Below are 23808 nucleotides of genomic sequence, written 5' to 3'. Positions count from 1 at the left end.
TAGAAACATCAATGAAAGAGAACATCAACTGGCTGCCTCCTGCATGCTCCCCACTGGGGATTGGGACCACAACCTGGGCATGTGTCCTGATCAGGAATCAAACTGGCGACCTCTTGGTGCATGGGTCAACGCTCAACCACTGAGCCACACCTACCGGACAATTATTAAAAATTTTTTAAAGTATCAGCCCTCGCCGTTTGGCTTAGCGGTTAGAGCATCAGCCCATGGATCAGAGAGACCTGGGTTCAGTTCCCAGTAAGGGCGTGTACCTGGGTTGCAGTTTGTCCCCAGCCCCTGTTGGGGTTATGTGGGTGGCAACCAGTCGATGTGTCTCTCTCACATCGATGTTTCTCTCTCTCTCTTCCTCCCTCTCTCCCTCCTGCTCTATCTGAAAATAAAAAAAATAAAAAAAATTTTAAGACCCTGGCCAGTTTGGCTCAGCGCTTAGAGCGTTGGCTTGTGGTCCGGAGAGACCCGGGTTCAGTTCCCGCCAAGGGCATGCACCTTGGTTGCAGTTTGTCCCCGGCCCTGGTTGGGTCATGTGGGTGGCAACCACTCGATGTGTCCCTTTCACATCGATGTTTCTCTCTCTCTCTCCCTCCCTCCCACTCTATCTGAACAAAATATTGAAAAATGTCCTCGGGTGAGGATTAAAAAAAATTTTTTTAAGTATCACATTATTTAATTCATAAATATCTTGTTTTTATCTCTAAAAAATATAAACTTAAACTATAATACTACTGTTGTAGTCAGAAAAAAATCAACATAATTCCTTAATATCATTCTATATTAAGGCAGTGTTCAGATTTCCCCAATCATCTCCAAAATGATTTTTTTTAAGACAAGATTTTTAACCCTGGCCAGTTTGGCTCAGCGGTTAGAGCGTTGGCCCATGGACCAATGAGTTGCCGGTTTGATTCCGGCCAAGGGCACATACCTTTGTTGCAGTTCATCCCCAGCCCCGGTCTGGGTCGTGTGGGAGGCAACCAGTCAATGTGTCTCTCTTGCGTCGATGTTTTTCTTTCTCCCTTTCTTGCTCTCTCTCTCCTTCCCACTCTATCTGAAGATAAATAAAAAAATATCTTCGGGTGAGGATTTAAAAAAAAAAAAGGACAAGATTTTATAGGCCAGTTTTAGGTTCACAGCAAAATTGAGGGAATTTTGAGAGATTTCCATTTGCCCCCATACATGCATAACCTCCCCATTAACAGTATCCCCCACCAGAGTGGTACATTTGACTTATGGATTGTGGAGACACATTGAAAAATTACAATTCAAAATGAAAACAGTCCCTGAAATTGAAAACAAGCTTGAACAAGTGAACCTATGTGTATATCAAAAAATGTTATTTAAATACATGGAGAAAAACACTTAAATCAAGTGACTTTTGAGCTCAACACTAAATAACATATATGCTAAGGACAAAAGAATCCTTCAACTTCATTCATTTAATTACTGTTTGTAATACTATTATTTTTATTTTGATACCAGTGGATATATATTGTAGGATAATGCCAATAAATTTTTAGGCTTATATATTAGGAGCCAGTAGAGATACATGTAAAATCAAAGGTGCTAAGCAAGAAATCTGATAATGTTAAATTGGAATTATAAATGTCAGTATGAATTTATGATTTAAAATATATTTCTTAAAAAAATAGATAGCCCTGCCCTGGCCGGTTTGGCTCAGAGGTTTGAGCGTCGGCCTGCGGTCCAGAGAGACCCGGGTTCGGTTCCTGCTAAGGGCATGTACCTCGGTTGCAGTTTGTCCCCGGCCCTGGTTGGTCATGCAGGTGGCGGCCACTCGATGTGTCCCTTTCATATCGATGTCTCTCTCTCTCTCTCTCTCTCTCTCTCTTCCTCTCTCTCCCTATCACTCTATTTGAACAAAAAAATGGAAAAATGTCCTCGGGTGAGGATTAAAAAAAAAAAAATAGATAGCCCTGGCCGGTTTGGCTTGGCGGTTAGAGCGTCCGCCCGTGGACCAGAGAGACCCGGGTTTGGTTCCCGCTAAGGGCATGTACCTGGGTTGCAGTTTGTCCCTATCCCTGGTCGTGGTCGTATGGGTGGCAACTACTTGATGTGTCTCACATCGAAGTTTCTCTCTCTCTCTTCCTCCCTCTGTATCTGAAGATAAATGCAGAACTGTCCTAGGGTGAGGAAAAAAAAAAAAATGTGTGTGTGTGTATGTAAAATACACACACACACACACATATATATACACACACACACACAAACATACATTTCTTAAATCTATTCTTTTATAGCCTTGTTCACTGAAAGGACCAAGAAGCAAGTGTGTCACTTTGGTAGAAATCAGTACTTTTATTTTATTTTTTATTTTTTTTATCCTCACCTGAGGACATTGTTTCATTTTTGTTTAGTTAGAGTGGGAGGGAGAGAGAGGAACAGAGAGAGAGAGAGAGAGAAACATTGATGGAAAAGGAACACATCAAGTAGCTGCCTTCTGTACGACCCGACCAGGGCTGGGTACAAACTGCAAACGAGGCACATACCCCTGACCAGAACCGAACCCGGGACTCATTGGTCTGCAGGCTGACACTCCAATGTCTGAGCCAAACTGGCCAGAATCGATATTAGTTCTTTTAATACCCTGATGTTGGTCTTCAAATACTTCTACTTAGAATCCAGGGCTCCTCAAAGCAATGACTTATTTCAGGACTGGGGCAGAGAACATACATAGTGAGCCTGCAGCACCTTGCCCCAGAAGTGGCAAACCTTTTAAAGACACAGAAGCTGCCCTGGTTGGTTTGCCCAGTGGTTAGAGCATCCATCCATGGACCAGAGACACCCGGGTTTGGTTCCCACTAAGGGCATGTACCTTGGTTGCAGTTTGTCCCCAGCTCTGTTTGGGGTCGTGTGGGTGGTAACCACTCCATGTGCCTCTCTCAGATTGATGTTTCTCTCTCTCTCTCTTCCTCCTGCTCTACCTGAGGATAAATGCAAAAATGTCCTCGGGTGAGGATTAAAAAAAAAAGACACAAAAGCCAACCTGAACAGGCCTTGGTTGGCCAAAACTGGGACAGGTTGAGCATCAAAAATAATGAGAATAATTCATTGAAACAACATATAACAGTAAAAAAAAAAAAAAATGGAGATGACTGTTATACATATTCTTTACTTCTGGAAATTGGTGATTAAGCATTTGAGCCCTGGTTAGGTAGCTCAGTTGGTTAGAGTGTCCTCCCTATATGCCAAGGTTGGGGTTTCAGATCTCTGGTCAAGGCATATACAATTATCAACCAATGAATGCATAAATAAGTGGAACAACAAAATTGATGTCTGTTTGTCTGTGTCTGTCTTTCCCTCTTCCTCTCCTTTGCTCTCTCTTTAAAAATCAATCAATAAAAATTCTTTTAAAAGCATCTGAAGTGCCTCTTTAGTAGAAACATTATAGTTAATGAGGAATGCCAGATAATATAAAATAGAAGGAATCAGAATTAGAAAGTCACAATTTTCTAAAACCTGTTAAAAATTAGTTGATTTGGGCCAGGATCATTAATGGATGCTACTGTTAGGCAAAAGGTTCTTTGGGAATTGGATATTCACATGGTGCCATAGTAATACTCCACAGGGTACTAGTTGGTCTCAAAGTAAAACAATATAACTACAATGGAAGGATCAGGCTATCACCAACCTAATTATTATTATTATTATTATTATTTTTTATCCTCACCCGAGGGCATTTTTTGATATTTTGTTCAGAAGAGTGGGAGGGAGGGAGAGAGAGAGAAACATCAACGTGAAAGGGACACATCGAGTAGTTGCCACCCGCACAATCCAACCAGGGCCGAGGACACACTGCAACTGAGGTACATGCCCTTAGCAGGAACCGAACCCGGGTCTCTCGGGACCGCAGGCCGACGCTCTAACCGCTGAGCCAAACCGGCCAGGGCCTAATTATTAATCTTAATATCACTAAAAAGCAACCAAAAAATATGCTTCCTGATGTGATTTAATATCATGTATGTAGCATCAACTATGAAATATTTTTGACCAAAATTTAAAACCTGAATTTAGTCAATTTTAGACTTTTAGTTTATAAGAATATAAAAGATGAAAGAAATTAAGTACTACCTTGAAGCAGTCAGAAAAATCTAGAATGTGACATATGCATGAACTGGTCATTTAATGTCATGGGAGGTAGATAGGGGTGTGGGGGGAGAGGAAAACTGTCCTAGAATAAAATTGGTTTAGGGATATAATGACAAAATGCCATGTGTCAACTATAAAGTACATCATTTTTTAGAAAGGAGTAGGATGAAGCAAGATGGTCAACTTTTAAATTTTTTTTTTTATCCTCACCCAAGGACATTTTTCCATATTTTGTTCAGATAGAGTGGGAGGGAGAGAGAGAGAGAGAAACATCGACATGAAAGGGCCACATTGAGTGTTTGCCACCCGCACAACCCAACCTGGGCCAGGGACAAATTGCAACTGCGGTACATACCCTTAACGGGAACGAACCCGGGTCTCTCTGGACCGCAGGCCGACGCGCTAACTGCTGAGCCAAACTGGCCAGGGCTTAAATATTTTTTTAATTGATTTTTTTTTAGAGAGGAAGGGAGAGAGAGAGAGAAACATCAATGTGATACAGAAACATCGATTGGTTGCCTCCTGCATGCCCCCTACTGGGGATCGAGCCTGAAACCCGGGCATGTGCCCTAACTGGGAATCAAATTGGGACCTCTCAGTCCATGGGACTCAATCCACTGAACCGCACTGGCTGGGCAACTTTTATTTAGAATGTGGGTGATTGTCATATGGGATTGTGTATTAGTATACCTGCACACATAAATACATATGCATATACATACTTTTCTGTATTTGAAAAGTTTTATGATAAAAACAAATATTTTTCTGTTGATGGACACTTAAATTGTTTATAGTTTCCTTTTTTTTCTATTATAAATAATGTTTCTGGAAACATACTTATGATACATGATTCCTCTCTTTGTTTACACATTTTAGAGTACAAAAGGAAATGTTAGCTTCCCAGCAGTGGAATCCCTGGGTCAAAGGGTAGGTGTATCTTCAACTCTACTGATAAATTGTTCTTCAAATGGTAGTGCTGATGATAATTTTAGACAAGGGAATCATGAGATGGACAGGGTGGGGCAAAAGTAGGAAAAAATAAATAATAATACAAGAATAAACTATTGCATACTTACAACTATAAACCTACTTTTGCCCCACCATCTTCCCTACTAGATGGTGAATTCTTGGAAGGTAGGTACTATGTAGAGATTCACTTATAGAAATGTTTGAATTGAATGAAATTTTATTTTAGGAGGATTGGCTGGCAGCAGGATGAAGAAACTAGAATTAGGTCAGCTAAGAGGCTATTGTAATGTTTGAGGTATGAGGCAATGAATGTGTAAGATGAGTTAGTAGAAGGAAGGGATGAATATAAGAAATCTTGGCGAGAAAGGATCAGAGTGTAAGCATTCTTACTGTTGGGCCAGATATTGATGGTTTACTGTTGTGACTTCTGACATCCATCAGTTCCTTGGTTTCACTTTATAGTAAACAGGTAAGTTATGCTTCTCTGATTAATTCAAAACCATCTACTGGCCTGGTTCCAGTAGAGTTGTAGCCTTATTTTCATCTTCTGCTTGTACTCTTTTTAAGCTTCAGTCTCTTCCTTTGGATAAATACTTGTGATTTATTTTATTTTATGTTACCCGAGAACATTTTTCTATTTTTTTGTTCAGATAGAGTGGGAGTGAGAGAAAGGAAGAGAGAGAGAGAAACATCGACATGAAAGGACACATCGACATGAAAGGGACACATCGAGTGGCTGCCTCCCGCACGACCCCAACCAGGGCTGGGAAGGAATCACAACTGAGGTGCCCTTGACCGGAATCGAACCTGCGACCCATTGGTCCAGGGACCATTGCTCCAACCGCTGAGCCAAACCGGCCAGAGCAATATACTTGTGATTTAAAAGAGACTAGTAGTTGAATGGGTAAAGGTACAGTGGGTTGCAAAGATGAGAATTTAGTAGGCTCTATGGGTGCCTTTATCCCCAAATGAATCTGTGAAGTCTTAAGGACAAAGGCCATACATATCCACCTATAGTTTTTAGAGGGAAAGTCTATCCAGTGTCAATGGATAATTCATTAGATAAAGTTTTTCTATGAGAATGCCTTATATCTTATTTTAAAATGTTGCAACTCTTTGCACATTCTAAAGTTGGTGCCTTCAAGAGGTTTCTAGAACAACTCTGTCCAATAGAAATATAATACAAGCCATATATTTAAAGTTTTCTGTAGGCACATTAAAAAAAACCTGAAAATAACAGGTGAAATTAATATTTATAATATATTTTATTTAACCCTATATAGCCAAAATACTGCCATTTTAACATTAATCAATATAAAAGCTACTAATGAGCGATTTTACATTATTTTTGGTACTAAGTCTTCAAAATCTGGTTCATTATATCTATACACCTCAGTTTTGACTAGATGCATTTCAATAGTCAGTAGCCTCTTTTGGTAATGGCTACTATATTGGGCAGATCAGTTCTAGAACATACTAATTTGAAACCTTTGAACTCAGTTTGGTATTTTTATTTTCTAGAGATACATACTGAAATATTTATAGATAAACTATGTCTGATATTTGCTTCAAAATAATATGTGTACATGGGAAATGGATTGGCCATAAACTGATAATTTTGAAGCTAGGGGTGGCTCTGTGGCAGTTTGTTACACTATTGTGTCTATTCTTATATTTGTTCAAAACTTCTCATAATAAAAAGTAAAAAATAAAAGACCACAATGCTCCATTTTAATTTTTTTATTATTTGCCCTAGGGCATTTCAATTTTTTTCCTATTTTACATTATTACTGTTATAATATTTATGTTTCAGATAGTTTTCTTATGATAGATTATATGAATGAAATTACTAGGTCAAAGAGTATGAACAACTTAAAGGATTTGGGCTGGTACTTAGTGCTAAATTGCTTGATGAAGAACTTAAGAATTTTATTGGATTTATAATTGTATTCTAGGAGTGATATTTCTAAAAAAATTTAATAAAAATTTAAATTTTTATTAAGTATATTATAGGATTACATTTTAAAGTGTTTTTATTCATATTCATTTTTAAGAGTACTAGAAACAATTCACATGGAACTAGTTAGTACTTTACAGTTATGTAGAGAGTTGTCATGTCCAGGAGATGCTGTAACCTCACAACAGGTTTATAAGCTATGAGGTATAGAAATTTAAAACAAAATAGACTAAGCTTTACATTTTAAATTACATGTAATTCCTGTTACCACTAGATGGCCCTCTCAGCATGTCCTTTTGAGCAAATGTATATTTCGTTTGTAGACTTTTTGGGGGGGAGGCTAATCCTCACTCGAGGACATTTTTCCATTGACTTTTAGAGAGAGTGGAAGGGAGGGAGGGAAGGAGAGAGAGAGAGAGAGAGAGAGAGAGAGAAACAACAATGTGAGAGAGACACATCAATTGGTTGCCTCCCACACGACCCCAACCAGGGCTCAGGATCCAGGGAACCTGCAACCCAGGTACATACCCTTGACCTGAATCAAACCCTCAACCCTTCAGTCTGCAGGCCAGTGTTCCAACCACTGAGCAAAACTGGCCAGGGCTGTAGAAATTTTTTTTAAGCTGATTTTTTAGAAGGAGAGAAAGGAAGAATCATCAATTTGTTGTTCCACTTATTTATGCATTCATTGGTTTATTCTTGTATGTGCCCTGCCCAGGGATCGAACCCACAACCTCAGCGTATTGGGATGCTGGTCTAATGAACTGAACTGCCAGGCCAGGGCTCATTGGTAGACATTTTGAAGTTCCCCTACAGATCTTATTAAAACATTTTTATGTATTTATTTTTGTTAATCCTCACCTGAGGTTATTTTCCCATTGATTTTCAGAGAGAGTAAGAGGGAGGAAGGGTGGGGGGGGGGGGAGAGAGAGAGAGAGAGAGAGAGACAGAAACACTGATGTGAGAGACACATTGGTTGGTTGCCTCCCACATAGCCCTGGGGCCCGATATTGAGCCTGCAACCCAGGTATTTGCCCTTGACTGGAATTGAACCTGAGATCCCTTCGGCCAAGGGCTGATGCTCCAACTGCTGAGGCAAACTGACCAGGGCTTACAATACATTTTTTTTTTTTATCCTCACTCGAGGACATTTTTTTTCATTTTTTGTTCAGATAGAGTGGGAGGGAGGGAGGGAGGGGGAGAGAGAGAGAGAGAGAGAGAGAGAGAGAGAGAGAGAGATCTTCACGTGAAAGGGACACATTGAGTGGCTGCCACCTGCCCGACCAACCAGGGCCAGAGACAAACTGCAACTGAGGTACGCGCCCTTGGTGGGAACCGAACCCGGGTCTCTCTGGACCGCAGGCCGACACTAACTGCTGAGCCAAACCGGCCAGGGCTTACAATACATTTTAAGTGGAGTTAAAAAATCATGGTTTGTATCAGAATGTGATAAGCTTCTTTAGAAGTAGTAGAGGAATTAAAAAATGGAATTTATTACAGTGTGCTTTTGGGTTGGTTTTCCCAAGATGAAAGGAGTATTAAACTAGATGGTATTCAGTGCCATACTCAATATATTTTCAGTAAGTGTTTTTAACATTCATTAAAATGTACTGAATTGAATAATGCTTCTTTATTTGGTATACTGAAACACTTATTGCCAAGCCATTGCATGGTTTTGTTTAAATCAAATATTACTTTATCTCTGAGGATTTGATATATAAACAATGAACCAAGAAAATTAAGGGCCCTATCTGGAGCAGTGGTCCCCTTGGTCATTGCATTGTTGTCTTAATGCAATTGAGTTCCTCTGGGTAAGATTTATTCTACTGTGATGTGTGTGGTTCCCTTCAGATGAGAATCAGAAGTGAAATAGTTACATTTTGGTATTTTCAGTTTTACTAATTATCTTCACAAGAAAATTAGAGCACCTTTGATTTTGGTCTTACTTGATCTCGTGTATTTTTTATTTAAAAATTAGTTTATTGATTTTTAGTTAGAGAGGAAGGGTAAGGGAGAGAGAGAAACATAGATGTGAGAGTGCAACATCAATTGGCTGTCCTTGACCAGGAATTGAACTGGCAACCTCCTGGTGCCTGGATAACACCCAACCATCTGAGCCACACTGGCCAGGGCTCATGTGTATTTTTTAAAAAATTGATTTTCATCTTATTAGACCCATTATTGACTTTTTATAATAAATATTTTATATTGTCTCCATTGTTAACTGGAAATGAAAATCATAGTTAATATTACTTATCTGTGTAATTTTTAAAAATCATAATATCCTAATTTTAATATATAGGAGAAATAGATGGAAAGCAACTTATAATAAAATGTATATTTCAGTATGTAAATATTTGCGTGGACTACACTAGTTGTCTCAAGAGGTAGTCAAGTGGTTGCCACCTATACATAAAATCATTGTGAATGTGATAGCTGTGAAAGTGTGATTGATATAGTGTCATCTGTATTGGTGATTCACATACCCAAGTGGCATTGAGATTGGTGGCATGGTTTTCCAAAATGGTGAACAACTCAGTAATGTTCTGAACAAAGCAAAGAGATTTATAGCGTGGTTGCATTTTGGAAAATTTGGGATACATTAATAACAGTGGAGAATACATTTTTTACAAATTAAATTCTAGCCTTAGATATATTTAGTGGAATGTTTGAAATTCATCCAGGACATGTGGCAGTTCTTTGCCATAGCGGCTTATTCCCTGCATTGCTGTACCTCTAGTGTCTCTGGCACTTGCCCATTAAATACTGCTAGAGCTTTCACCCCACTCCTCTCTCCATCAGTCCCAGAATGTCTCCATGTACAAAGCGACCTCTAGGGGGCAATGAGAACCACTGATTTAAAAGTATTCAGCTACATTAACCTACTACACAGTTGTATTGCTCATGGAATTTTAAAACCACAGTAATTTAAATATCCTAGCTCCTTAAATATGCTATGTTTTTAGTAATTAAGATAATTGCAGAATTATGGGAGAAGTTGATTTGTTCAAATGCATTATTGTTTTGTTGCAATTCTTTATTTATTTATTTATTTATTTATTTTTTATCCTCACCTGAGGATATTTTTCCATGTTTTGTACAGATAGAGTGGGAGGGAGAGAGAGGAAGGGAGAGAGAGAGAAACATCGACGTGAAAGGGACACATCGAGTGGTTGCCACCCGCACGACCAACCAGGGCCGGGGACAAACTGCAACCGAAGTACGTGCCCTTAGCGGGAACCGAACCCGGGTCTCTCCAGACCGCAGGCCGACGCTCTAACCGCTGAGTCAAACTGGCCAGGGCTTGTTGCAATTCTTATAAGCATATCAGTAAGTTTGCTATTTTAAGTTCTCAATATCCTGCATTTTTGTTATTTTTTCTACGCTTCCTGTTTAGTAAGTCAGTAGCATATAATTTCCTTAATGTCAGCATTTTCTTATTTAATAGTCATACAATATAATTTGTCCCTTAAAAGTCCACATTTTAGCCCTGGCCAGTTTGGCTCAGTGGTTGAGCATCGACCTGTGGACCAGAGAGTCCCGGGTTTGGTTCCCGCTAGGGGCATGTACCAAAAAAAAAAAAAAGTCCACTTTTTAAATTAGGAAGATAATATAGTAACATTGCAGAAGCTTTGTAAACTGGAGGCAAAATTTCCCATAACCACACCATTCTATATTTAATATGTTTCAGTATTTTGTTCTCTTTGTGCATATTTTGACATTAAAAAATTAGTTTTGTATCTTATCTTTTCACTTAACATGGCATTACTTTTTAATGTTATTATATAACTTCAAAACTATTATTTTAAATTACTGCATCTTATTCTACTAGATTTCACAATTTAATCATTTTCCTATCTTTAGATTGTTCACATTATATAAATGATTATATATGTATACATACACATTTTAGTAAATATGTATGTATACATACTATGTATACATATTTAGTAAATATGTATACATACATATTCACATATTTAATCTGTATTAATAAATCTGTTTCAATATATTTTTATTTTTCCTTCAGAGTAGTTCTCAAAACTGGGGTCATTTATTGGCTCAATAGGCTGGGACATTTTTGTAACTTTGGAGATTTTAAATTCATTTATGTTTTGTTTAGATGTCCCTGGTAGATTTGGGAAAGAAGCTTTTAGAAGCGGCACGAGCAGGTCAAGATGATGAAGTTCGTATTTTGATGGCAAATGGAGCTCCTTTTACTACAGACTGGGTAAAGAATGATTATAATGTTATGGTGTTTTTTATCTTCTCATTTTTTACTTTTTTTCCGATAAAAATTTAGTCAGTATTGTGTTTATAAGTGGTGAAATTTTTCTTTTGAAAATTTATTTGCAACTGTAGAATTATAGCTGTTTTTTTTAAGAGAATGATTTATATAATTTTAAAATATTTAATAATCTTATCCAAGTATTCTGCTCACAAAAGGTTTTTTTTTTTTTAAATGTAAGATGAATGTAAAATGTAGCTGCTTGTGATTTAATTTAAAGGTCTTATAAATAGCACAGGTACAGTTTATAATTCAGAAAATAGCAGATAAAGATTGAGGTTATTATAATTGCTTCTAAAAAGGAAAAATGTTTGCATTTAAATTGATACTTGTAAAATTATTATTGCAAACATGACCAAAGAGGAAGACAGGAATGAGAAGTTCTTAGTAATCATAGAAGGCAATTGTGAGGAAGACAAAACCCTTAACTCTATTTAATTCTGGGGTTAAATCAAAAGGGATGCTTTTGGGAGTTCAGAGGGCTAGGAATCTGGATTACCCCTTCCATTGGTAACAGCTAAAAATTCCAGATTTTTTATTTTGTTGGTTTTGGCTTACTTGTCCTATGTTCTTCTTTTTTTTTTTAATCCTCACCCGAGGACATTTTTTCATTTTTTGTTCAGATAGAGTGAGAGGGATAGAGGGGGAGAGAGAGAGAGAAACATCGATGTGAAAGGGACACATCGAGTGGTTGCCACTCGCACGACCCAACCAGGGCCAGGGACAAACTGCAACCGAGGTACATGCCCTTAGTGGGAACCGAACCCGGGACTCTGGTCCGCAGGCCGACACTCTAACCGCTGAGCCAAACCGGCCAGGGCTTTTTTTAATTTTTCATTGAAAACAAAACTAACAAAAAATTTTTTTTCAAATCTTCACCTGAGAATACCTTTCCATTGCTTTCTAGATAGAGTGGGAGGGGGGGAGAAACATCGATGTGAGAGAGAGACACATCAATTGGTCACCTCCCTTATGACCCCCACTGGGGCCAGGGATCAAACCTGCAACCCAGGCACATACCCTTGACTGGGAATCGAACCCGAGACCCTTTGGTCCTTGGGCTGACTCTCTAACTACTGAGCTGAACTGGCCAGGGCAAAAAAATAACATCTATTATGGAGAATTTCAAACATATATCAACTCCTGCATACGCTTTACTCAACTTCAAAGATTATCTCAAATCATGATGAATTTTGTTTCTTCTATAACCCCATCTACTTATTTTGGTTATGTATTATTTTAAAGCAAATTCCACGAATCATTTAATTTTATCCATAAATATTTTAACATCTGTCTTTACAGATAAAGATTTTTTGTTGTTGCTAATCTTCACCTGAGGATATTTTTCCATTGATTTTTTTTAAGATAGAGTGGAAGGGAGAGAAGGAGGGAGGGAGGGAGGGAGAGAGAGAAAAACATTGATGTGAGAGAGACACATTGATTGGTTCCCTCCCGAATCACCTGGATAGAACTTGCAACACGGATATGTGCCCTTGACCTGTATCCAACCCGACGTACTAACAGCTGAGCCAAACTGGCCAGGGTAAAGATAAATATTTTTTGATTAAATATTTCAAAAATTCTTAAGTGCACTCATGAGTTAGAGAGAAAATAAAGATTATCAACCTGAAAAGTTAAGTGAAAGCCAGAAGCCTGAGAAATTTTACCCTAAGAACATTTGCTGAACGAAGTACATTTGCTTGTTGTTTTTCCCACCTCACTGGCATGGATTACTGCAATGATTTGAGACTGCTCATAGAGAGAAGTCTCCTAGGAGAGTCTCTCCCCATAATTCTGGAATCTCAAAAGATGCTCCCCTAGCCCAAGGATAAACCAGAAGTACCCCCATCCTCTTCCTACCTGCTCCTGCCCCTGTTTTTAGGGTACTGCAAGGAAAAGGAATTGACTGAAACCAAGGCACTAAATGGAGAGAGGGAAAAATTTGGAGGCACAAACCATTCATTGCACATGTTTGTGTCCTGAACCAATAAATACTTTTGCTTTCTATAAAATTATAACTGAAAAATGAATTTAAAGTAATCTTTGAACTAGAGATTATCCTAGGTTTCTGGAGGAACAAATGGAGGAAGAACCTACCTTCATTCCAGGCTTTATATCCACCAATGAAATTCCAAGGAAAATGAACAGTCAAACATAACTGAACAGACAAGGATACAGGCATTTTTAACAATACCCCACTGAAACAACTGACAACAGAAGACTTATCATATAAGCAGATTGGGAACAGTTGAAGAGAAAATTAGTAAACTGAAAGATAAGAAAAAAAATCATCGAGAATGCAGCACGGAGAGAAATTGATACAAAATATGAAAGCTGTCAGGAGTCATGAAGGCTAGTGGGAGAAAGTCTAAGATATATCTAAACATAAACTCACAAGGAGAGTAAAAATAGGGATGAATTAATTTTAAGACGTGATGTCTGAGATTTTTCCAGGACTGATGAAAGATGGCAACTTATAGATTGAATTGACCCATCAAATCTCCAACAGAATCAATAAAAAAGTCCATATCTAGACACATCTTAGTGATACTATAGTACATCAAGACAAAGGGATCTTAAGAAGGATTTGTATCCATAATACATAATTTCCATGGCAGTAATAAAAAGACAAGACAAAGAAGACTGGGCAAATGCTTTGTTATGCTACTTTAACAAAGAGAAAGTTCAAATGACCAATAAACATGAAGTGATGTTCAAGTACATTGGTAATTGGGTAAATGCAAAGTAAAATAATGAAATATCATTGTATATCCACCAGATTAGCCAGGGAAAAAAAGATCTAGCAATACCAAGCAGTGGTGAACATGTGTGTGAATTGGTATAAACATTTTGGAGGACAGTTTGGCAGTATTACATGTGCATATCTATGATGTTGAAATAAAGACATCCCCAAGAGAAACTTTTCTTCATATACTTGAGATATTTACATGACTGGTTTTTAGCAGCAACATTATTCATAGTAACAAAAAACTGGAAACACCCCAAATATTTATCATTAGATTAGTTAAATTAATTGCCACTTATTCATTCAGTAGACTGTTACAGAGCAGAGAAAATTAGTGAACTACACTTAAATTCACCAATGTGGGTGAATCTTATAAACATACTGTTAAGCAAAATAAGGTAAGTCATAGAGAAATACATGCAGTCTGATCCTATTTAAACAAAGTTCTAAATAGGCAGAACTGAAGTATATTATTTAGGAATATATAAGAGATTTCAGAAAAAAAAAAAAGCAATGTTTATTACAAAATTCAGAATAGTAATTACCTCTGGGGCTGAGGAAGGGGAGTGGTACATGGGAAGATTTTGAATTGCTGGCAATGTTTTTATTCTGGACTGTGATGGTTGTTTCATAAGTGTTTACCTTATTTTTTTCTTTAAACTACATATAGTCTGAGGAATAGAGTAGACCTAGAAACATGGAGGTAGGGTACAGACTGACAACCCTCAGAAGAGGGGGTTGTGGGGGGAGGGAAGAGATAAACCACTGAACTTATATGCATGTACACATAACCAATGGACATGGACAAAAAAGCCGGGGACGGGGCAGGGGGGATGGGGAGGAGGGTGACAATGGGGTAAAAAAGGAGAAACATCTGTAACAACAACAAAATAATAATAATTATTAATTACAAAATTAAAAACATAAAAAAATAAACTACATATAATATGTATATATGTTTTGTATTAGCAACCAGAAGGTAAGGTCTCAAGAAGAAAAAAATGCAAAATAAACCCTATTATTACACTGAGCAGAATCCATGGTTGCTAAACGGGCCATTGAAATACTTCATTAAAATTAGAATTTATGAGTATAGAAAAGTTCAGTTATAGAAAAATATGATAACATATGGAGAAAGGACCATTAAAGAATCTTCTTTGAGCTGTTAGACCTTCCCTAAAAGAAAATTACAAGGCTTTTTTTTTTTTTTTTTTTTTATCCTCACTCGAGGACATTTTTGCATTCATCTTCAGATAGAGCGGGAGGGAGAAAGTAAGGAAGAGAGAGAGAGACATTAAGTGGTTGTCACCCACACAACCCCAACCGGGGTCGGGGACAAACTGCAACTGAGGTACGTGCCCTTAGTGGGAACGGAACCTGGGACTCCTGGTCTGCAGGCTGATACTCTAACCACTGAACCAAACTGGCCAAGGTTACAAGGCTTTTATTAGTAATAAAATAATCATTCCCAGGGTAAATGATTTCTATTTTTACCATGTATTCAGGCAAGTTGGTAACCTCTTTGTGCCTTCCTTTTACTGCCAAAGGAAGATAGCAATAGTACCTATGTTATGAGGAGATTAAATGATAACACATATAAAGGTCTTAGAATGGTGCTTGCCATGGAAAGTGCTTAACAAAATGCTATTATTACAGTAGTGGTCTTAGCAAATTTCATGTTCTAGTGAACTATCTTGTTTTTTTGGAACATTAGTACCTTGGTAATTAGAGAGTTGTAGGGACTTTCTATGCCTCTAATTGCATGTGATATAATAATTCTAATTTTCACATATTAAAGGTGATGCCTCTAATAAGGATTGTATTTCCCCTGTATATTGTGAATATAGTATTAATGTAGTGGCTAGACCACATGGGATTAATTTTGGGAGAACTGGGCTCTGTTTTGTTTCTGTCTTGACTGACTTGTGGCAAGCATACCTCAGATCAGGTTTTTCCCTTTAAAAATGACTATATGAACTCCTTTAAAAATATCACTGAGGTGCTTTAATTAATTTATTTTTAAGTATTACAAAACAGTTTAATATAAAAATGTGCACTACTACATTTATTTGATGGAATGTCACAGATGAAAAAAAGTTTTGTGTGGTTGATATGAAGAAAAGATTCCAATACTCTGAAAAATTTCTCAAACCCTAATTATCTCTAATTCCTCATGCAATTAATTTTGTTTATACCCTTTTATCTGAAATATTGACTTTTCTTCTTCACTGAGGAAATTCTTGAAGGTCTCTATGAAGAGAATGTCATAAGCATACATTTCTTTTGAGTTTTGAGTTACTGTGTAAACATAATATAATTTTGCTATATAAACAGAAAATATATAGCAAAGGTAGTAATAGAAGTGTATTAAAAATGACTATAAATGTGAATTTTTTTTCTTGTGATATAGCTGGGAACTTCTCCCCTTCACCTGGCAGCACAGTACGGGCATTATTCTACCACAGAAGTACTACTTCGAGCTGGTGTAAGTAGGGATGCCAGAACCAAAGTGGACCGAACGCCACTGCATATGGCAGCTTCCGAGGGCCATGCCAGCATAGTAGAGGTTTTGCTTCAGGTATGTGTTCTCTCCTTTTGTACTTTGCTTTTGAAAGTAAACCCCTAAAGACTTTATAGTTTTGAAAAAGGGAGAAGGAAACTAGTTTTATGGACTGTCTTACTTTTTTGCCCCTTAACGCTATCTCATTTTGTGTGTGTAAGCATATCAAATGAAAATTATCTGAAAGTTTTCCTTTGTGGGGAATACAACACTTCTCCTAGGTATGTTTTCAGTTAAGTCAAACAGTTGTTTTCTTAGACCTTGATCTCTGCTGTGGTGAAGGACTACAGTTTTGTCTTAACAGTTAAAATGCTTATGGAAAAGGAATATTAGGCTTGGATAAATAATAAACAAATACTGCAAATGGGGATTTTTAAAAAATCATTTAAATGCCAAAAAGAAAATTCTGAAACTGAGAATGATAGATTTAGGCATTCTGAATCCTTTTTATTCTTGCCTCTAAATCAGTGATTTTCAACCAATGTGCTACAAGAGTTGTTAAAATATGCAATACCTGACCATTTTTAGTCAGGGGCATGGACCTCTTTTCCCTTAGATTGTAAAATAAAAAAAAAATGACAAAACCAACACAACAATAGCTGTCCAGTGTGAATGCCCTGTCTTGAACCATAAATATAATAGAGTTGCATCTTATTGGTCACATCTCATAATAAGGTTGCACCTGACTGGTTAATTCTTGGTCCCAGGAATCCTTATATATAAGTATAGGCACCTGATTTTTTTAAAAAAGTCACTTTGGAGCAAAACAGATAGGTGATTTACTATTTATTTATTTGTAAACCAATAAAAATTATACCTTTTTTTTTAGATCAGCAAAAAATATATTTTTGGTGTGTTGTAGACTTTTAGTAGTTTATGTATGCCATGAGATGAAAAGGATTGAAAATCTCTGCTCTAGATTAGCCTGTCCAAAGGAAATACAGTGTGTGCCACACATGTAAATTACATGTAATTCTATATTTTCTATTTGTTATCTTAGAAAAAGTAGAAAGTAATTTTAATGTTATGTTTTATTTAGCTCAATATATACAAAATATCATTTATATATGAAATCAATATAAAATTATTAATGAGATATTTTACATCCTTATTTTGGTGTTAAATCTTTGAATTCCAGTGTGTATTTACACATTCAGAACGTCTCTATTTGGACTAGCTGTACTTCAGCTGCTTAGCCACATGTGTCTAGTGGGTATCATTGGATAGTGTACCTCTAGATGGCTCCCCTTAAATTCTTTATATTGCACTGGTTTAGAAAGCACACGGTGTTTTTGTATAAATAAGGAACTAGAATTAAAAATAGGATTTGGGAGTAATGCTTATAGTTTTCCTTCACTTTTTTTTTTTAAATCACCTGAGGATATTTTTCCATCTGTCTTCAGAGAGAGTGGGAGGAAGGGAGGGGGAGAGAGAGAGAGACAGAGAGAGAGAAAGACATCAGTGTGAGAGAGGCACATCAACTGGTTGTCTCCGGCACAATGCCGACCAGGGCCAGGGACAAACCACAACCGAGGTACATGCCCTTGACTAGAATCAAACCGTGAATCTTTGGCCCATTGGCTGATGCCTTAACTGCTAAGCCAAACTAGCCAGGGCTCCTTCAGTTTTTATTCTGTTCTAGCACTTCATGCTCATAGCTGGGTGACTAAAAAATAATAAGTGCTGCACTCCTAAGAAATTAGAAGTAAAGAAAGCATTTAGGAAAGTCATCATTATAGAAATGTGATTAAGTGACAGATGTGTGGTTATTCTGGAGCATATAGGTTATTCAACACAAAAAATTAGTTGAGCATGTAGGCAAATTCTTTAAAGTGTAATGTCTAGTATTTTCATTTCAACAATTTTCAATGTTTCATATTTTAGAAGTCTCTTATTTTGTAATATTTTTGTAGCATGGTGCTGATGTCAATGCAAAGGACATGTTAAAGATGACAGCTCTACATTGGGCCACCGAACACAATCATCAAGATGTGGTGGAGCTTTTAATCAAATATGGTGCTGATGTACACACACAAAGTAAATTTTGTAAAACTGCATTTGATATTTCAATAGACAATGGGAATGAAGATTTAGCAGAACTATTACAGGTAACTTTTGGTTTTTAATTTAAGAAGATAAGCAAATGATCTTTGTTTTGTGGTTGATATGACCTGTAAATTTGGACTTACTTATTTTGGACAGGCCTTTTCCTCTTTTACTTTCTCTTTGGTCATTACTGTTCATTTTCCTGATTGTCTTTATCTCTTTGTGAGCATGGTTATTTATGGCTTTTGGGCAAGTTTTCCTCCCTCCCTCCCTCCCCCCCCTCCCCCCCTCCTTCCCTTCTCTGCCTCGCTCCTTTCTCTCCCTCCCTTCCTTCCCTTCCTTTCCTTCCTTTCTTTCCCCTAGCGGGAACGAACCTGGGTCTCTGGTCCGCAGGCCGATGCTCCAACCGCTGAGCCAAACCGGCCAGGGTGCAAGTTTTTCTAATAACCAGTATTCTCTTTTCTCCAGGTAGACAACATTGATATAAATTATCTTCTTTACTTCTTGCCTCTTCTTGCCTATCTTCTTGTTATTCTTCCCAATAAAACTCTTCTCTAAGGCCATCTGACTCTATTGAACTTCAGCTAGTTACTTAAAAGATGTGTTCAGAAAAATGAATTTTGCTAGGCCTCTTCCAACTCTTTTATTCATAGGAGTGCAGTTTGGGGGATAGGGTTGAAGAGGTAGAACAATTAATTGGGAAGGATATGCTTTATATATGTGGTGTTATAGATTGCTGAATATGGTAGAGGAAATACTTTGATTTAAATAACTTAATTTCTGTAGTCACAAGGCAGCAGCATATCTTTCAGCTGTGTTCTATAAAAGCCTTTCAGATATCCATTTTTTTCTTTCATGGGATTTTGCTGCTTTACCTAATGGGAACTTAGATATAAATTCATATCTTTGGTTTACCACTATATTCTCAGTAGACCATTAAAAAAAAGATACTCGTGCCCTGGCCGGTTTGGTTCAGCGGTTAGAGCGTCGGCCTGCGGTCCTGAGAGACCCGGGTTCGGTTCCCGCTAAGGGCGCGTACCTCGGTTGCAGTTTGTCCCCGGCCCTGGTCGGTTGTGCGGGTGGCAGCCACTCGATGTGTTCCTTTCACATCGATGTTTCTCTCTCTCTCTCTGTTCCTCTCTCTCCCTCCCACTCTACTTGAGCAAAAAAAAAAAAAAGATACTCGTTTGTATTATGTGATTATTCTTAAATTACGGAATATTCCTTTATATTTGTGTTTGTACTACATTGAGAGCCTGTGCTATATGTGGTGATTATAATTCTGAAAATATTGTGTTGATTTGTCCCCCAGATTGCTATGCAGAACCAAATCAACACAAACCCAGAGAGTCCCGACACTGTGACGATACATGCTGCAACACCACAGTTTATCATTGGACCTGGAGGGGTGGTGAACCTAACAGGTCTGGTATCTTCAGAAAATTCATCCAAGGCAACAGGTATTGAGATGCATATAGGATAGCTGTTGGGATTTTATGCCTTAGTAGGTATCCATCCTTTTAAGGAAAGACAGTTGGAGAATGAGGGTAAGAATATTTTAGCTACCTTGGTTTTCTTTGGTATAATTGGAAAAATACTCCAAATTTTTATGAGAAAATAATCTAAAGAAAGGTGATATTGCAAAACAAACTGCAATGTTATCTCTCAAAAACCAATGCTATCCAGGATAAGCTTGTTTTTCACAAAACTAATATTATCCAGGCTTCATTTAAGAGTCGAACAAAGTAAAACCATATCAGATCAGGCTTCGTAAACATTCAAATCTGTTTCTCTTTTCTCGTAGATGAAACGGGTGTGTCTGCTGTTCAGTTTGGAAACTCCTCTACGTCAGTATTAGCTACATTAGCTGCCTTAGCTGAAGCATCTGCTCCCTTGTCCAATTCTTCAGAAACTCCAGGTTAGAAAAACAAATCACATGTGCACATTAAAAATTGGAGATTACGCCCTGGCCAGTTTGGTTCAGAGGTTGGAGCATCAGCTTGCGGACCAGAGAGTCCTAGGTTCAGTTCCCGCTAGGGACACATACCAAAAATAAATAAATAAATAAATCAGACAACCCTTTCTTTTAAAAAAAAAAAATTGGAGATTTAGATAATCACAAAGGCTAGGAAGGTACTATAAAAGGCTGCAGTGGGCAGGGTTAAGATTATGGCCTCCTGAAGAGAGTAGGGCAGGGCAGGAAGTCATCAGCTGCTCAGCTCTAGCTGGTTAGAGTTATGCTTAATGTTGCCAGATCCTGCTTTTTCATGGGGAGCTGAAACTCAGGATTTTAAAAAGTTATTAAATCTTGCCAATTAATTAAAATTTAATTAAAATCGAAAAACTTGTGTGGTTCACAGAAAACATGTCTGTGTAGCCAATTTGGCCTTCATTTTACTAGTCTGTGACTTTTTTTTTCTTTATTGATTTGAGGGGGGGGGGGAGATAGAAACATCGATGAGAGAGAACATTGATTGGCTGCCTCCTGCATGCCCCCCACTGGGGATTGGGCCCACAACCTGGACATGTGCCCTGACCGGGAATTGAACCTGCAACCTCCTGGTGCATGGGTCAATGCTCAACCAGTGAACTACACCAGCCAGGCTAGTCTGTGACTTTTTGTATAAAATATATATGAATTTGTTATCTTTCATACTTTTGTTTTTGGTCAGTTCTATTAGAAGAACCTAAAATCTTAACATCTGACAGAACTAGGAAATGGCATACCAACAGCACTATTAAGGGATGATAAACAGTATTAATAGCTGATTTAGGTAAAGTTTACCTTTATACTTACCCAAAATAGTTCTTACTATAATTATTATGTAAGCACAATATTTTTTAAATCAGGGAATTAAGAAAACATAAAACTTTTCTTCTTACGATAGTTTAAGTGATTATGTTTGTACTAATGCTTACAAAAGTAAAAATAATTTAATGTTGCCCTGGCCCAGGTTTTTAAGTGGTTAGAGCATTTGCCCACAGACCAAAGGGTCTTGGGTTTGATTCCTGGTGAAGGGCATGTACCTGAGTTACAGGTTCGATCCTAGACCAGGGCTGGGGTTTGTGCAGGAGGCAACCAATCAGTGTGTCTCTCTCAGCATCGATGTTGCTCTCTTTCTTTCTCTCTCTCCCCACTCCTTCCCTCCCTTCCACTCTGAAAATCAATGGAACAAATATCCTTGGGTGAGGATTAAAAAAATAACAATAATTTGATGTCATTTATTATTTAAATTACTGTTTTTTCAAAGTCTGATCAATAATAACAGTAGCCCGGCCAGTGTTGCTCAGTGGTTGAGCACCAACCCATGCACCAAGAAGTCACCGGTTCGATTTCCAGTCAGGGCATGTGCCCGGGTTGTGGGCCAAATCCCCAGTGGGAGGGGGGGGGGGGCATGCAGGAGACAGCCAGTTGATGTTCTCTCTCATTGATGTTTCTATCTCTTCCTCTCTCTCTAAAAATCAGTAAAGAAAAATATAGTAATAACAACAGTAGCAGCAGCAACAACAATTCATTGAATGCTTACTGTGTGTGCTGTGGATTGTGGTATAATTCTCACCAAAAATCTTGAAGGTAGTCATTACTGGATTTGATTTCTTTAAGGTGCTATTGATTGAAAGATATATTTTTTTCCACAGGGAGAAAACCTACCTGTCTCTCTCTTTTCTTTATCTTTCTCTCATGCACTCTCTTTTTCTACAAACCAGTGATGATAAACCTTTTTCCACTCTCCAACTTCTTTAGTGTCATAATCAGGGCTTGAATCTAGGCCTTTTATATGTGAGAATTGTCAGGTTTTTCTGAATCACATTTGGCTCTTAGCAGCTATGTGCATCACCATATTGACATGCTGCATAATGAAATAAATTTGCATGTGCTCAGGCAAATTATTTCTCTGCTTTTTGCCTCTCCAGTTTCTTTTAAAATCAATTGTTAGATTCAGCCTTATTTTGGAAATATTTGTACACATGTTTCCAAGGACATCTTAAGATCTGGGAAATAAAGTAGTGCTTCCATTTTACATATGAAGAAACTGAGGTTTGTGAAGGTTAATCTTGTTTGAAGTTACCATGGCAATAAAGTGGTGAAAGGAGGTCTGTGCTCAAGGTCTGATTCCCAAGTTGTGTATCTGCGACCACTGTAATATAATGTCTCCTCTGTGCAGTTTCTTCCAGTGATCAGTGGACTGGTCTCAGAATATTTATAAATTGGTTTGTGATAGAAATAGACATTTGTGTAATTATCATTTTGTCTTATATCTGTCAAAAGTATGACTGATCCTACTTTTATTTCTGAGGTGTGTTTGTTGAAGCAGTATGTTGAAATAAATGTTCTGTTCTTCTTTTGTCCTTTTTAAATGATTGAAAACCAAAATATAAGAACCATCAGTACACTCATTGGTACTGCTCATATTCTTTTCTATTACCAGATAAGTTGTACAGTAAACACATCTTCTGGATACCAGATAGCCAGAATGTAGGAGCAGATGGACTGCATTTGAAATAGAGGCTGGCTGGCTGGCTGACATAGCCCTATATATTAATGGAACATACTTATAATAGTCTAGGATACCACCCACTTCACCTGGGAACTATGGCTTTAAGTAACACCTTCATGATTACATTAAAGCAATCTTTCACATTTAAGACACATCTTAATGTTAGTCCAATGGGAACCTCATAAATGACAGCAGTCTATTATGATGCTTTCATTGTGAAACCAATGATATTGCTCTCTTTTCTTGATGTTACAAGCAAATATAACTGCAGGTTGTTAATGATTGATGATTAGAATATCTCACTGAATTGCATCCTTACTAGTATTTTTTATGTAAATATTTTCAGTTTATTCTTTCCTCATAAACGTTTATTTTTCCAAGTATTTAACTTATTTGATTAAATTTGTAAGTCTCCATGCATAATTTTCATGATTTTTTTTTTTCTTTATTGATTTTAGAGAGAGAGGAAGGGAAAGGGAAAGAGAGATAGAAACATCGATGAGAGAGATCATGGATTGGCTGCCTCCTGCATGACCCCCGTTGGGGATTTGGCCTACAACCTGAGCATGTTCCCTGACAGGGAATCGAACCAGCAACCTCTTGGTGCATGGGTTGACACTCAACCAC

General features: G+C 37.6%; 1 protein-coding gene across 6 annotated transcripts in view; it reads left to right on the top strand.

Annotated features, from left to right (window-relative positions):
* The window catches only part of GABPB1 (GA binding protein transcription factor subunit beta 1), a 66111-nt gene that overhangs the window by 24942 nt on the left and 17361 nt on the right, over positions 1 to 23808 (top strand). For 2 of the 6 annotated variants that reach the window (XM_036265557.1, XM_036265565.1), the window contains exons 1-6: positions 4993 to 5043; positions 11166 to 11273; positions 16487 to 16654; positions 18550 to 18744; positions 19995 to 20142; positions 20487 to 20600. In XM_036265557.1, coding sequence (XP_036121450.1) covers positions 11166 to 11273; positions 16487 to 16654; positions 18550 to 18744; positions 19995 to 20142; positions 20487 to 20600 — 733 coding nt within the window. In that variant the 5' untranslated portion in view covers positions 4993 to 5043. Of the gene's footprint in view, positions 1 to 4992; positions 5044 to 11165; positions 11274 to 16486; positions 16655 to 18549; positions 18745 to 19994; positions 20143 to 20486; positions 20601 to 23808 lie in introns of those variants that run through there. The other 4 variants (XM_036265578.1, XM_036265570.1, XM_036265595.1 and 1 more) reach the window with 3 other exon arrangements.

This window comes from Molossus molossus, unplaced genomic scaffold (genome assembly GCF_014108415.1).
Source record: "Molossus molossus isolate mMolMol1 unplaced genomic scaffold, mMolMol1.p scaffold_m16_p_1, whole genome shotgun sequence".
Taxonomy (NCBI): Eukaryota; Metazoa; Chordata; class Mammalia; order Chiroptera; family Molossidae; genus Molossus; species Molossus molossus.
This window is presented reverse-complemented; position numbering and strand designations above follow the sequence as displayed.